General features: G+C 40.0%; 1 protein-coding gene across 1 annotated transcript in view; it reads right to left on the minus strand.

Moving 5' to 3' along the window:
- The window catches only part of GUCY1A2 (guanylate cyclase 1 soluble subunit alpha 2), a 151,731-nt gene that overhangs the window by 62,361 nt on the left and 72,049 nt on the right, over positions 1-17,321 (minus strand). The window contains exon 5 of the mRNA XM_051608903.1: positions 6,804-7,289. Coding sequence (XP_051464863.1) covers positions 6,804-7,289 — 486 coding nt within the window. The remainder of the gene's footprint in view (positions 1-6,803; positions 7,290-17,321) is intronic.

Genomic DNA, 17,321 nt, shown 5'->3' on the forward strand with positions numbered 1-17,321 from the left:
TTGTTTCAAGCTAGAGAAGAGTAGATTTACTTTGGATATTAGGAAAAAATTATTTAACATGGAGGTGGTGGATCACTTGAATGGGTTGCTTCGAGAGGTGGTAGAGGCCCCATCTGTGGAGACATTCAAGGTCAGGCTTGATGGGGTTTTGAGCAATCTGGTCTAGTTGGAGATGTCCCTACTTATTGTAGGGGGGTTGGACTAGATGACCTTTAGAGGTCTCTTCCAATACAAGACATTATATGATTCTATCCTCCATATTCATTTCAATAATTTAAGAAATTAAAATACAGCTATGAATGCTATTTGCATGAATGAAAAAGTACCTTGGCATGCTCAGGTACATGACATATGATGTCATGGTTGTTATGTATCCTCTAGATCTGACACAACACTAGGCTGTTTAAATTGAAAAAGCCTAGATTGATGAAAACCAAAATCTATTTTCTCAGGTCCTCAAAGGGACTAAAATTTCGAAGGTAGAAAAACAAGAAAAAAACAAAGGACTTGATTTTTAATACTGGGTTTTACAAAACATAGCATCAGGAAACCTGTAGGCTGCAACAGACTGTGCTCTTAGCCATGGTACCTTTCCTGCTACTGTGTTTGGGCTTACTCCTCAACACAGAGCAGGGAGCCCAAAAGGACGATACCCTTCTGGGTCCTATTCAGATAAAAAGTAAGGAGATAGCCAGGGCTCATACACAGAGGACTTGGGAAGCACTCCCATGACCTTCAAGCTGGACATAGGCTCCAAGGCTCCCAAACACCCTGAGAAAATGGAGCAGGACATTTATAAAGAACTGTCTGCTTTTCAGGTAAGAGAGAAGTGGAAGGAGAGAGACAAATGAGAAAAATATAAGAAAATACATACAAGCATGGTACTCCTGAATAAGAAATTATACACAGAAGCAGAAGTTCTAGACTCTTTAGAGGATTCTTGCATGATCAATTGCCTAAAGCAGAGGAACATGAACAGATGTTTCAGTGCTTTGTACACGTCTGTATGTTTATAAAGCAAAGAATAACTCTTTTGGAGCCTGCATGTCTGTTTGCTACATTTGCTAATCTCCCTAAAGACAAAAGAAGAAAAATAAATCCTTATAGTAATGGGAAGTCTTAAAATATCCTGGAGCTCCTAAGTGCTGATACAGCAGGACTGCAGGGAAAATCCAAGGAAATTTTTGTGGGTTTTTCTGTTTGTTTGTTTTGAGGAGTTTTTTAACTTAACCCAAGAACACTTACAAGTTCCCAAAGACAGGTGCCCTAGCTTTGCCCTGACTTCATACTGGAGTGAGACACACCTGTGTGCCAGCAAGTTATGTCCATGCACAGCCAGAGAGTTCAAGAAGAAAGTCAGTGCTATAGCCTGCTCACAAAAGCAAGAAGGCTCAGGAGCCCTCTGTAGTGGAACCCTAGCAGAGCAGAGTGCTGAAGGGCAGCTCTACCAGCCTGGCTGGCACCACAGAGAGAGAGTAATCTCCTGGTCAGTGGAAATTTTCTTCTATTATCCATTTTCTTCTATTACTCATTCAAAACCCACTAAATTTTAACTAACAGGAAGAGGCAACACCTCGTACACCAATAATCCCCAAAACTGCACTTATTAATCTTAAAAAAGGTGTATTACAGTATTTGATGCATGTTATTGCTCACATAAGAGTATTAGTATCATTTATAGATGTTACTTACATGTAATTATCATCTTCATTCTGCAGATGTCTAAGCTGAAGCTACAAGAATTTGAAACCTTCTCAAAATGGTCATGTAGTTGCACTGAACTTAAAAGGTTAGAAGTGCAGAAGTGATAGAAAGAAGAAAAAAATGGTGACCATAGATTTGACACGGAAACTTGGAGACCATGGTCTTTAACTTATGAAACATAAAGCCTGGAAAGCCTCAGAAAAGCTCATGACTCCTGTCACTGCAGTATTCTTTAGTCATTATAGCACTGATAGTGAGCTTAAGAATATATATATGACTATGTACTTAGAAATACCGCATCGCAAGGAGGAACAGTCATTGTGCTGAGAAAGTGTTGGTATTTTCTGTAGAATAAATAATGATTTTTGCAAGTTAAACTACCAGTATAAAAACGTAAAGTCATATTTTTAGGAAATACAAGTTTAAGATGAGGTTCCTACACACCTTATATCACAACCTTAATATAAACGACATTTTTCAGAACTGGTGAGTATGTCTCGAATGATTGCAGAGCAGAACAGGTTTCCCACCCTTTTTTAGTCTGAGATCTTCACAGCGAGCAAAAATTAAGGCTGTAGCCAGAGTCGGATGTATAAAATCAGGAAATTACTCTGACATACTAGCTGTATCCTTCAGAAAAAATGAAAATAAACCAATATCATTCAGTGCAAAGTAAACAAATTAATGTTGCCAGGAATAACAGCCAAAGAGAACCCCAAGGAAGCTGCTAAAGGACTTTGAGGCATGTGCCTGTTACCACTCAGAGAGCGCATCAGTTTACCCAAATAAGGAAACGAAAAAGAAGCCAGAAATTCACATAACAAAGCTGTGAATTCTAACTATGAAATTAACCTGTATAAGTATACTGTCTTATTCAATAAATATTCAATAAACTTTCAATTAAAATTTTGGCAACAAAGATGTATAACAAAGACATTTTGGCAGCTGTCAATAGCTCATTGTCAAAAATATTTAGGACTCTGCTTAGACGTGGAAAGTGAAACTCAGTAAGCACTTCACAGAAAGTCATGCATAGTGTTAGGGGAAAATCTGCAAAAGTCTTCAAGGAAAAATGGTGCACTGTTCAGAGAAAGGACAAAGAAGCCAATACCTAGAGGAGCAGTCCTGTTTTTGTTCTATTTGGCTTGGTATTACCCAGCCACCATATATAGCCCACCAGCCAGTCCATGCATGGCCAAAAAAACAGCCACAGTACATGGTGCCTTAACTCCATACAGCAGTTAAATGAGAAGCAAGGGAAATGGGGATGTTTCAGAAAGGCAACTGAGAGAGAAAGAGCTAAGAAAGCAGCCCTACATGGGCAAAAGGACTCCACAAGCAGAAGTATTTAAAATTATCCTATGTCAAAGACATATTACTTGGAGGGAGAAACAGAAGCCACAGGAATCTTACGCAGGGACAATTTCAGTCTGCAGGGTTAGGTTTTAAATGCCAGCAGCTATGGCTGCAGCATACCTAAATAGCTTATTTGATAAAGAGATAGTTAAGCTGGAGCATTGTTTCCCAGCATTTGGCTCATGTTCCACAGGAACATACAGAGAAAAACAGGTGTGGTCTTGGCATGTGATTGCTCCAAGAGTGTCAAGGCTACATGTAAACAGATTATTTCTAAAGTTTCACTCTAAAACAGATTCTTCCAGACTGCTAAAACTGTCACCCAGACTTTTATCACCACGCACCTCAATCACTGCAGTGTTCTTAGTCAGACTGGACAAATGTGATCTGTCATCTTCGGTATCCACTCAAAATGCTTCTGCGAAGTTCACTTTCTGAGCCCATCATCTGTTTGTGTCATCCCTGCCTATACATCCATTCATTGGATATCCTTTCCTTACCTCATCAGTCATAGCTACTTACTTTCAAGAAATTTCAAAATCTAATCCATTCCCCTTCAGCCCTCTCCAAGTATTTCTTATTCTGTACCCAACAGCTCATTACGCTTGCCCTCTGTGTCTGACTTCTTAAATGTGACAATCTTTGTTCTTTTCATGCCATACTTCTCTGTAAACATCCCTGAATGAATAGTATGAGACAACTGGAAAGATTATGTTCATTGTCTGGCCCAAGATTAGAAGCACTGAGGTTCTGAATTCAAAATGTTCCAGCAGTAAAGCTGGGTGAATAATTTATTTAATGGACTTCACTTAATTTTCTGTTTACAAAATGGTGAATTTGGTATTCAGAAGTACTCAACAAATATTTTTTGCAAATTATTCTTGCCATATTGCTTAAAAACAAGCAAATTTTACAATATGTTATGTTGTATATATAGGTCATGGGATAAATTTCTGCAGCCTAGTTAGAGGAGAATAACTTCGCGGCAGACTCTGATACAAATCCTGGTGATTATATATTTGAAATTCAATGCCTGACAATAACTTCTAAAATTATAGTTATTGTAGTGGTGATCATTCCTAGCAATAAACTTAGCTTCCAGAATATAATCTGAAACAAATGAAAATACTATAAACATACAAGCTATTTTTATTTTAAAGTGCAAGCACTTTTTCAAAGTAATAGTCATCTTATTTTAAGCATGATTCTCCAAGGAAAAGAAAAAGGACTCATTGGCTGAGTTTTGTCTTTCTGTGATGCTGAACTGAGTCATTTTTACCTAACCCCACAGTAACTGTTCCAGACTTCTGGTTAAAAAGAAGGGGGGGGGGGAAATAAAAAGGAGGAAAAAAGAAAAAAATTTGGGGGGAAGAAAAATGATAAGATTTACACAACTCCAAATTAGCAACAGTGCACAATGACTTGGACATGGATGGGCTGTGGAGGGAAGCAAGGGATGTGTAGGGAGGTTCAGGGGACATGACAGAGTACAGAAATGGAGGAATAAATAGGATTAAATACCCTGGGAAAGAACTGGCTGTATTAAGGCAGTATCAGTGGAGAAAGGGTGTTAGAGGTGTGAGAGAGCCTTCCATAGAAAAATAGGTTCTGTTTATTCTTCTGCTTCTTGCAATACATGGAGATCTCAGCTTCTTGGAGTGTTTATTGTTTTTCTGAATGCATAAAGCTTACTTTGCCTATATCAGCAGCAGCCACTTTATTTCACTGGTCAGGACAGTATTTCTGTACAGTAACATCTTTCTATCCAAAGTGGCACAAAGCTCGGTGAAAGGCCATGAGTCCTGCTCTAAATGATGCAATATTCATGACCTTTGTATAAATATTGCTTCTTAGTGTTCTCACAGGACTCAGCCAACCTTTCTTCCAAACAGGTCACAGAGTTTTACATATTTTATTTCCTATTCCCATGTAACCATAGTTTTCAACAAAGAATGTCCTGAATGCCTTAATGCAACTAACTAAAATTAATCATCTGGGAAAATGCTAACTACACCCATGTACCAGATACAGCACGTGAAACAGGGTCACTAGGTATTACTCTCGATTGTGTGTCAGAAGTTCCTCAAGTCCTGTTCTCAGAGCAGGCTCAAGATCCAGTGCAGTTATATCAGAGAAATACAATAGAGATCAGACTTCCAAACTCTTCTAACTATATCAAAGTAACAATTTTCAAACATGGGTTGGTACCTTCACCATAGTCATCTCCCATCATGGTACTAATGCTTCTGAGCATTAGTAATACAAGCTGCTAGCCCAGAAGCACAAAACTTATTCACAGTGTGATCTTTTACTTTGGCATACTGTCCTACCAATATATAACATGGTGAGCTCTATATGTGGTACATATTATAACTTTTCAGCCACAGTTATTGTTTGGGTTGGCAATTAGTATTTTTTGATGCCTTTTAAAGTGTATCAGAGGCTAAAAATTAAAGGGACAGCACTCTTGTGAAGGCTTTTCTCTATAGACTATCAACAAATATTATTTGAAGCAGTTTGAAAACTGGTGATTTAGTTTGCGAAGCTCAGACAGAAAATGAAGTCAATATGCAAATTTACAACCACTTTTTTTTCTTTAGTGCATTCTATTATAAAAATAAATTCTATATCCAAACATTGTTTGTAGATTTCATGGCTAATTATACAGACAGTATCTTAACTACACTTATTAAATTCTGCCTTCCCTCTTTTTTCCCTTAAATAGATACTGGACACCACTGAAGAGAAATAAAGGTGATGAAGTCTGTAACAGGACCAACACATGCAACATCTCCTTTTTTGCAGAACAGCAAAGGAGCGTGGCACTCCAGTGAATGGACACCTGATGTCATCTTCCTGTTTTTCAGTGGGAGTTTAAATCTCTCTCTTTTTTTAGTGAATGCTCTGCTTATTGTGGAAAATCTGAATTATTTTGGGTGACAGATAAGGACTCAAACCCTAAACCATTCAAGTTTCAGCTGAAAGAAGAAGTATTTGAGTGCCTTCCAGAAGATGCAGCTTGGGCTAGGCTCACCACTGTGCAATTCATCACCCTTAGGACACCATGGCTGATGCGTCACCAAAAGGAGACCAGCCTATAATACAGGAGGTGTACGTTCCTATAGCAAAATGGGAGTATGAGGTATATAATCCCATGGGGGAACCATGATGACAGCTCAGCATCAAAGTATTTGATTTTCAGTGGGCACATTTCAGTTTCACTCTTTTCACACAAAACAAAACTATTGCCTTTCTGTTTTTATAAGGAAAGTCTGTAATTTCGGAAGATGGGTACTGGGATTTTTCTATCTTAGTTTAAATTAGATTTTGCTAACTCAGATGATTAAGGGAGTGGATATGAGGAAAGGCTGAAGGAGCTGGGTCTCTTTAGCTTGGAGAAGACGAGACTGAGGGGTGACCTCATTTATGTTTACAAATACGTAAAGGGTGAGTTCCAGAGGATGGAGCCAGGCTCTACTCAGTGATGTCCAGTGATAGGACAAGGGGCAACAGGTGCAAACTGGAGCATAGGAGGTTCCATGTAAACAAAAAACTTTTTCACGGTGAGGGTGACAGGATGCTGGAACTGGCTGCCCAGGGAGATTGTGGAGTCTCCTTCTCTGGAGACATTCAAAACCCACCCGGACATGTTCCTGTGTGACCTAGACTGTTGGACTAGATGATCTTTTGAGGTCCCTTCCAACCCCTAACATTTTGTGATTCTGTATGACTTGAGCTATTACCTTGTAGATGTCCAGGAATCCACACTGATGGTCAAAGCGAGTGTAGAGCTCGTTCAGCATGCTGATGACCTGCATGGGCGTGCACTGCGCACAGATGGCAGTGAAGCCAACAATGTCTGAGAAGAGCATGGTGACATCATCAAACTTCCTGGCCTGAACTTGCTGCCCCTGCCACAGCTGCTGAGCCACTTCTTCAGGGAAAATAGAAATAAGGAGATCTACTGTTTTCTTTTTCTCCTCTTCCAGGGCTTGGTGTGTGCATTCTAGCGTTGCCTTCAGCTTATCCATTCGTTTTTTTAAGCCATCCTGGGCCTTTGCTTGCTCCCCAACCAGTATGACATCACGAGTAGCATCATGGATAGGTATGTCTGATAGATGGAGGCCTCGACCCATCAGTTCATCCAGCTTGTCCACACAGGGGGAACCCAGAAACAAAACTGAATTTGATTCTGGCACATGAATCATTTGTCCTTTAATTTCCATCACCTGAAAAATAAAAATAGAGTTTAGAAAAGGAAAAATGAGCTGATAGACGTGGATACCCATTTTACTTTCCCCATCTTTCCTCCTCAGCTAAAATGAAAAACTGTAGCCTTTTATATACAAGCCTGTTACCCTCACTTATTCAAGCAATGAGACTCACAGAGCCTACACACCAAGGTGAGTCAGGAAATAGCCCATAGTGACACAAAAGTGCTCCCAAATCACGTTGGATTCTACGTCAAACCAATTAAATAAGAAAGCAACCACAATAACACGTATTTCTCAGAATGGTGTGTAAATAACATTTCTAAATTTTGCTCCTGGAATGTACCTGACCTTAAAAGCAAATTCCAGAGTATCTCCTTTTCTGTTACCTATGTATAAATCAAAAAAAGCACAAAAGTAAAGGCAAATGACAACTATCTAAAAGCAGGTTATTGAAATCGTGAAGTAGCTTCCATTCTTTTTTCAGCAAAACAGCTACCAAATCAAATGGCTATGTAATAGAGGAATCAAATAAGAACAGATGTGACAAAGAACTCCATAAAATAATAAATGGCATGGAAGAAGTGCACCAGGGCTCCTATTTCCTATTTGCCTTCTTACACAAGCCGCAGAGCTCAAGGCAGACATTCTATTAGAGCCTGCAGATTTCTTGGTGATGCAGAATAATGTAATCTGTATTTGCAGAATAGAAGAAGGAACAATAGGAAGGAAGCAGCAGGTGGTTCATCCCTCTGGTTTATAAATTTTGTATTTGCCTGTTAAATGGCTACATGTTTTGAATGCTGTCCAGTGGTTGATACAAATGAGGCCCTGGCTTGTTTCCTCTTGCTCCACAATGGCAGTCGACTACAAAACTACCAGACTGAAATAGACATTGAAAACTAACTGTAAGGATATATTTAAAACTTGAGGCTACATACATTCTGATTTTTATTAACTTACTCAGGTCACACAAGATATTGCTCACCTGAATATAGATTTTAAAAAAACCAAAACCAAGCAAACAGAAAACGAAGATGAACATTTACAGCCTGCCATAGCCTCCTGACTTGAAAAAAACATCATAGGTAATCCTTGCATTCCAGGACTGCACAGAGGCCAGAGCAATACTGTGCCAGGTGATATAAAAAAAACACCACAGTCCTTATCCCTAGGACCTCACAGTCAAAACAGGCACAACTCACAAGCCTGGTGCATCTAAGCACAGTGCTAGGCACTATAATGCCTTAAATCTGTATTTTCCTATTCCACACAATCCACTGAAATACCAAGGTCTCCTCCAGTCACCCTTTCTTTCATCGTGTAGGCATTCCCTCAGTCTCACATGATTCACTTTATCATTGAATCCTCCTTCCAGTCCTTTCAAGCAAAATAGGAAAACCTCAATCAGAGAATCCAGAAGTGTCTGTAATAATAATGTCATTTGAGTCCAGGGGCCTGTAAGCTCCTGATGAGAGGACAGCTCCTGTTTCTATTAAGGATTTTTTACGTGAGATAATTTGCTGTCATTACAGATCCTAATGCTCTGTTCTCATGCTCCTCTGCCTCCATACCTCACTATGACAGAATCACACAGAATCACAGAATATTAGGGGCTGGAAGGGACCTTGAAAGATCATCTAGTCCAACCACCCTGCTAGAGCAGGATCCCCTAGAGCAGATCACACAAGAACACATCCAGGCAGTTTTGAATGTCTCCAGGGATGGAGGCTCCACAACCTCCTTGGGCAGTTTGTTCCAATGCTCTGTTACCCTCAGAGTAAAGAAGTATTTTCTCATATTCAGGTTAAATCTCCTGTGTAGCAGTTTGTGACCATAGGCGCTTGTTCTGTCACTTGACACCACTGAGAAGAGTGTGAACCCATCCTCCTGACACCCACCCTTCAGATATTTATAAACATGTATTAGATCCCTCCCCAGCCTCCTTTTATCAAAGCTAAACAGACCCAGCTCTCTCAGCCTTTTCTCATATGGTAAATGCTCCAGTTCCCTAATCATCTTAGTGGCCCTGTGTCTCTCCAGTAGTTTCTTGTCCTTCTTGAACTGGGGAACCCAGAACGGCACGCAGTACTCCAGGTGAGGTCTGACCAAGGCAGAGCAGAGGGGAAGGAGAACCTCCCTTGACCTGCTGGCCACGATTTTCTTAATGCACCCCAGGATGGCACTGGCCTTCTTGGCTGCAAGAGTACATTGTTGGCTCAATCTCCAGTCAACTGGGACCTCCCCAGTAAGCCAAGACTGCTCATACATGATGGAAAGGGGCTTGGTGAGCACATCACAGAATCACAGAATCACAGAATCACAGAATCACAGTTGCTACAGTTGGAAGGGACCTCTAGAGATCATCTAGTCCAACTCTCCTACTTCTGCCAGCTCCCTCAGTACTCTTGGGTGCATAATGGGACAGTCACGTCTGTGAGAAAACTAGTCAGCTACTTAGGTTGCCAGAGTTAATGCTTCATTGATCTTTTTTATTTTAAAACATATGGCTAACTGCTCGAAACGTAAGGGAAATAGGTGCTTTCATCATGTATGCAGCCTCATACTTTCAAAGGCCACATATAAAAAACTCTGAAGCACATATTGCCAAATGTGACATACATGGTATTTGCTTCTTATTTCTTTCCCCTTTGCCAGAGATCTTTTATGTTTTCTGCTCCTAGAACTTCACTGGTGTGCAAAATAAATGGATCTCATATTATCGCTTCTCTTATCCACCTCCAGTTGAAAATAGGGTGTCAGCTTAGGAGGAGAGAGTGTGGCCACAGACCCTGGCTGAGCCAGCCTGGCCTGGGGGTGGGCTGCTGGTCAGCAAGACAAGGCACCTGGCTTGGAACTGTGTTTCTTCTGTTAACCTGCTGTGAGACAAGAAGAAAAATCAGTGCATCCCCCTGTGATCCTGCTTTGCTCTTCTCAATTTGAGGTGTTAAACATTTTGATGTGATTTCTGTCCATGTGAATACATTGTGCCAACTTTCCCAGGTGGATTCTTCTTGGGAAACACTGCTCAAGTAAATAACCTACTCAAGCAGCACTCTGGAGTCCTCTGCTGTGCTTCTAGGTAACCCCAGGCAAATTATCAACTCTGAGTGCTATTTTGGCCTTTCAGCACAGCAGGAACAACGATACTGACCACCCTGTAACACACTTCAAGGCTTATGTGTGAGATGTAACAGAAGACACAGCCAATCCTGTAAAATGCCTGACTGATAATAAGCTATTCTTCTGCCCAAGTGATCTGGGCCCTGCTTCAACAAGGCTGAGGGTTTCTAAAGCAATTTTAGAAACATAAGCAAAGTTTTTCTCCCTACACAACTGCTCCATTTCCTGAAAGTGTCAAAGGTTCAGTGCTATTTTGACCTTAACCTCTAAATATTATTATCATTTGCTCTGCTTAACAGGCATTGTTGATGCTTCCTAACACTCCATTCATTTCATGTTAGTGATTCTGTTGTCCTGCTCTCTCTTGATGACTGAGGCTTTTTTTTTATTTTTCGTTTAGAAAATGGCCAAGCAGTCTCTTCAAGGTGCCAAATCAGGGAACTGGAAGGTGGAAGCAAAGCTAGCCCAGCTTGCCTGTGGACAAACACTCCTATCTTGTAAAGCACAAAAGTACAGAAGAGCTAAGACTGCACCACTCTTCTCAGTCTTTGCAAAGCTTTTTCCTTTCCAAAGAGCTTTCTGATGTAATTGAGACTCTTTCTAGAGGACTTGGTCTACAACTGTGATCCAGCATAACCTCCACCTCTTCTCTTTGGACTTTCTTGCCTCATATCCTTCTCTGTATCTTGGAGTATAACTGAATGAAATGGGACATCTATTTGCCCTGAAGCTTGACACAGCATGTCACACTTCTCGGCATGTCTGCAGAGCTGGATCTACTTTAAACCTGGACCACAAGCCTACAGGCAATCAGGATTATATCATCTATCTTTATTGTAAGCAGTGAAAGATTTCATTTCATCAGTTGTATTTCATTACTGCTACATTTCATTGCTTTCCTGTCTCTTTAATTATATTCTCACCAAATAAAATGAGAATAATTCCACTGTTTTCAGAGAACTTTATCCTGATCTACAGTGGTATAAGAGAACATTTTAAAATGAGCAATTACACATCATGCTTTACATAATCATATTGCTGCAAAATGATGGTGCAGCATAAGTAGTCCTCGGATGAAAAGCAAATAAAATTATTGCTGAATTTTCAGTGCAAACCCACTGCAAAGAAAGGGGAGCAAAGAGAAGATATCCTGCTTCTCAGAAACTCTTTCAGCCAGCTCCCCAAAGAGCAACCCAGGGAACACTGACAGACTCCAAAGCTGCTGTATGAGAACATGAGACAGTCTCCTACTGTGCTGTACACCAACAGCTACTTTATTAGGTACACAATATCCAGTGCTCTGCATGCTCTGGATGCATGCCACCCTGGGATTAAGTATGGATCAAAAGCTTATGAATCAAAAGCCAACTCCACTGCCTAGTCTTTAAAGAAAAGCATGAGGAAAAGCCTTGTTCATTGCATTGATGGAAGACGGTATTTCTCTGTACAAAGACAGGCATTTTGGAATAGTGACTGAGAGAAGGCATACACACCTTCTGGAAAATAATACTCTTACTATGTGAAATGGTATTTTTGAGAAAGAATTTGGGTTTGTCATTTGTCCAGGCCATGTATTCTGCAGCCTCTGCAATCCACAAATTTTAATGGAGCTGCTGCTTTGACTTTGACCAGTACATAATCCCTCCCAAACTGCGATTGTAGCCTTCTTTTTTTAGTTTTTTATTGGGATTAGGCTAGGAAACTTACAGTGCTGGGCCACACTTTTGTAAACAGGCACACTTGACTTAACATAATAAAAAATTCAATGAGAATAAACAAGGCTGCTTCTTTAACAGACCCATAATTATTTAGAGGACTGGGAAAACTGGAGGAAAATCAGCTTGCAACACATCAAGCTGGACACCTTCATCACTTCAAGGTGCAAAGAAAATACACTGCACATTGAGGATGAGAGTATAGGGTGACTTTTAGAAAGGTGAGCCAGCTGTTAGCCTACATTTTAAAACAGCTGGATTTACTCCTCTGAATGTCCTGAAGAATACATGGCAGAGTCTTAGGGACATTTATAGCAAGATATCCCAAAGTATTAGAGCAGTTATAGGCTATGGGGATTTTGTGAGCACCACACAAGGCAACAAGACACTTCCAGAAAGAAATGTGACATGACTATGCTTGTCATGTTACCTGATGACACATTTAGAAGAAGGGCTGCAAGTATGATGGACAAAATGGAATTAAAAAAAACCTAATAAAATCTTCAATTGGAAAAATTACCTAAAAACATAATTAAAACAAGGACAATTAATATTATTAGACAGAAATAATCAACTGCAAAAAATACAGGCAGGCTAACCACTCCTAAGAAGATGGTCCAGAGTCTACAGAGTGAAACAGATGAATATTAGCTAACTAGTCATGCTGCCATTAAGAAAGAAAACACCATACAGGACTATGTAAACAAAAGCATCACTTTGCAAAACACAGGAGGTAATCCTTCTGCTCTGACCACCAGTGTTCAGGTCCAGATGGGCAAATCTGTTCCTGTTTGGTAAAACAAAAAGGTGGATAAATTAGAGAGTCTGAAGAAGAGCAGTTAATGTGATGAAAGGTCTATAAAATGTGACCTGCAAAAAAAACCTGAACATTTACCCCAAAGAGGAAAATTCTCAGGGTGGGGGATGAAACCCTTCAGATACAATAAAAGCTGAATCAAATAAGTCAGACTATGCTACAAAACCAGTGGGAAAAGCTCTGCAGAAAAGGACCTAGGGCTTATGGTGGACACCACACTGAACATGAGCCAGCAATGGGTCCTTGCAGCAAAGGGTAACAGTGCTCTGGGCTTCATTAGTGCTGCACCAAGTTAAAGGAGGTGATCCTTCCCCTCTGCTCAGCCCTGGTGAGGCCACACCTGGAGTGCTGGGCTCCTCAGCACAAGGGAGGCATGGACATGCTGGAGAGTATCCAGTGAAGGGCCACAAAGATGATTAAGGGACTAGAGCATCTCTCCTATAAGGAAAGGCTGAGACAGTTGGGTCTGTTTACTGTGGAGATGAGAAGGCTCAGGAAAATCTCAACCATGAGTACCTCAAAAGGAACATGCACACATGAGGGAGCCAGGCTCCTTTCAGTGGTGTTCAGAGACAGAACAAGAGGCAATAGGCACAAATTGAAACAGGTGAGCAGGTGGTTGAACCAGATGACCTCCAGAGGTCCCTTCCAACCTCAACCTTCTGTGATTGTGAAATGAACAAGAAGAGGCTCCAACTGGAAAAATATAGTTTCATGTGGGATTTTCTTCTATTTGTAAGTAAAATGAGAATAGAAACATCAAGTGGTAAGGAACTGGATACTCCATTACTGGAGATTTCTGAGATCTGCCAAAGTTGATCAGTCTTGCTGGGACGCAGAAGGATGAACCAATGACTTAAGAGAGCTCTGGGTGGAAAAAGGAAGGAGACATGTAGGAGGGTATCGTTCTGCCTTCAAACAAAAACTACACAGCTTGTTTCTGGGATAATTAATGTAGTGCAAGTGTGGATAGTGTGGAATTCTTGGCTTTACTGTGTTTACAGCTAAACTAGACACTCCTCTTTTTATAGGCAATAACATAAACAGGTGCTTCTAGAATAAAATTCATGTGATCTATATGAGACATCTAAGTCAGTGTTGAATTAATTGTGTCCAATGCATAGAAAAACCTGCACTTTGGTTGCAAAGGGAGCAAAAAGCTTGGACATAGATGCCTCCAATGGACAGATGAGTCTACCCCCTATCAGAATAAACTTACTTCATAGCAGTAAAGATACTCCTGCCTAGTTAAAGACACGTACATGCCATTATGTAAGTATACTGAAGGAAGTACAAGTCCCTTATTGGTCTAACACATTTCTATTTTAAATGCTCCAAATCTAAATTCAATTAATCAAACAAATACTTGGTATGTTGATAAAGTTAACTCTGCTCTGTGGTTGTCTGACCATCAACACAGGCAGAACACAACTTTGACCTTAAACAGAGAAAAAGGAACAGCCATTAGAACCTCTCCAATAATCCAATACTTTTGCTTGTAGAGTGGGATAAGTCAGAGCCACTGCCGTAAATACTAACTGTGGAGAAAGAATCATCCAAATAAGAAAAAAGTCATATTCAAATGAAGCCTGGAATCACTATCTTATTTGTGGGTGGGAGCATTTAAATTCAATATAAAAATAATATCAAAACACCAGCTTCTGTCACACCTATGTTTTATTTAAATGGCCAAGAGAATTATATATAATATCCACAGAAATGAAAAAATAATTTTTTCAATCAATGCCTAATGCAATCAAATACACTAGTCAGCATTTTCTCAGCACAACTCAGGAAGTGCTCGAGTTCTTTCAAAAGTGTAACTCTCAGCATTTGCTTACAAGTTTGGATTTCCAGCTCAATGCATTGTCAAAAGAACATTATTCCACAGAGCAGCAAAGTGACTGTTAAAAATGTGTGGTTATTTATAGAAATCCCTGGAGTGTTACATAATGTGCAACAGTCTCCATGCCAAAGTGAGCAAACGTAACATTTTCTGTTCATCATAGATACCTTATGAACACAGAATGAGAGTGAACCCACTTTTAGGAAAACCAGAACTTTGGTGGGGATACATTCATGCTCTATAATGCAGAAGAGAGGGAGTGATAAGGAGAGAAATATTAAAATACTTCAGTTGTAAACTTGGACCCCCAAAACTTGATATCAAAAGAATAAAAGTGTAGCAATTTAAAAGCAAATAAATTTGGCTTAGATAGGACCTTCTTCACATGAAGCATAGGTATGCATGACAAATCACAGCACAGAGACCTCGGAAAGTTAATGTGCAAGGAGGTAAAGGAGATGGCTCTACCCTTTGCACATTAGCCTGTCAAAGAAACGAGATAAACAAAAGGAAACAGTGCATTACACCTGAAAAGACCATGATGATTTATAGTTTCTCCTTTCTTACATCAAATGATAGAATTGCTTTTAAGATGGTACTCCAGACTGCTCCATGGCTAAGTTCAAGATAAACCTAGGCCTGCGGTGTACAAATCACAAGAAAATTATTCCTTCAAAGGAACCCCTGTCCTCACAAGGTGTCAAAGAGCCATGACTCAACCCTGAGTGTGCCTGAGTCAGTTCCCCTCATGAATGCTACCAAGCAGACAAGTGGGTGACCTCAGCATGGCAGACATGGCACATGACAAGGTGCTGGTGCCATGGCACAGAGGAACAAAAGACACTTGCTAACACGTACAGAAGAAACTCATCAGTGATTCCACGATCAGTTGAAAATGCCTTTTAAAGTCAATATGCTGAGATTAGATTGCATTATTTTTTTTTTCATATTAATCTTGTAGCAAAGTTATGAGCCTCATATTTTGCTTTTGGCAGGATGGAGGTAGAGGGAAGAAAGAATCTGTGAGAAAAATGGAACTGTGGTTTCAGTTCTTGACTCCCAGAGAGTACATGATGAGCCCACAGCTCCTGCCCCAAAAGCAGGTCAAGGGACTGTGCCACAGCCTGACCCCCAGCTGGATGTCTGTTCAGGAGGGCAAGCTCAACACACGTAATGGCAGGCCCCTGGCTTGCCACTGGTTTTCATGATGGCCAAGCTGGTCCTTATCACGTCAGCCTTTACACAGACAGCTCTGAATTGGCTGAATTACAAGCAGATAATTCCAATTGTGAACAGAAGAGAATGTACCACCATTAAGTACCTTTGTTTGCTCAACTGCATCTTCGAAACCAGGTGTCTCTCTTGTTTTTTGGAAATTATCTTAAAAGTAATTACCAGCACCTAGAGCAAGGTAATGCTCAGCACATCCCACTAGACCAAATTTTACAAAAAAGTCAAATCATGTGCAGGGAATTTTTATGGTATAAGTCTGATACAAATAACGATAATTTAAGACTGCCTTTAGGTTGGAAATTTTTGTTGTTCTAAAAAAAAATATGCAATTTTATTTTTACTTTTTGTTTCCATCACAAACTCAGCATCAAAGATCTTTTAATTTGTTTTGAATTATTTAACGAAAATTTTAAGAAGAGCTGAGTTATGCATCAGCAGTAGTAGCTGATTGAAACACACTAAAGGATAAGCAAAATTCTTCCTATAGCTTAAAATTCATCCTGTTCCATACATTTAGAATTCCTTTTTTTTCTTCTTTTTTTTGGGTGGTGCAGCTGCCATGTAGCAGTGTGCAAACATGCCAGGGATAAATCATTACTAAGGGCTGAAACTTCTCTTGGAGACCCTGCTCTGCGCTAGGCTCTTCTTTGCTATATGTTTCACAAACACACCACATTGCACCTTTGCTCTTCTGCTGAGCTCACACTGCAATATTCTTCTCTTAGCACTCAGGATAATGACATAAGCAAGATCACCAAGACTATCTATCCATTAAAAATAAAGTATATATATAGTCATGTTCAAAACTCGAATTATCTCACACCTGTAAAGAACTTTATAATTGAAAAGAATTATATGTTAGTTTGTTAAAGACAGACATTTTTATGTATTTCTGTCAGTGTCAACCAAGAAAGATTATGAAGTACCAGTACACCACAGGCAGTGGAAAGGCTCCCTTTTTTCACAGTACTGTTCCTTTTTGCGTTAGTTCCTACTATTTTCACCATAAGATTTGTGCAGGTGCACAAATCAGTCCTGCAACTACTACTTGCACTAGCAGTATCCAGCTTCAAGCAGAAGTTTCTCGGTTGAATGTGATCCACCTCAGCTGCTTCAGATAACCTGCTAGCAGAAAGTACTTAGTAATTCTGTGGTATTTCTTGCTAAATATTTTTATTTCCCAGATCCAAGTTAGTTTGTTACCTTGTGGAAATTGTTTTTATCAAACTGTAATGAAACAGTTGAGTAAGGATATATGTTTATTCATTAGAACAGCAGGCAATGAGAAGCAGAAGCATCTTTCCCCTTTGGTCTGT

Source organism: Apus apus, chromosome 1 (genome assembly GCF_020740795.1).
Source record: "Apus apus isolate bApuApu2 chromosome 1, bApuApu2.pri.cur, whole genome shotgun sequence".
Classification (NCBI taxonomy): Eukaryota; Metazoa; Chordata; class Aves; order Apodiformes; family Apodidae; genus Apus; species Apus apus.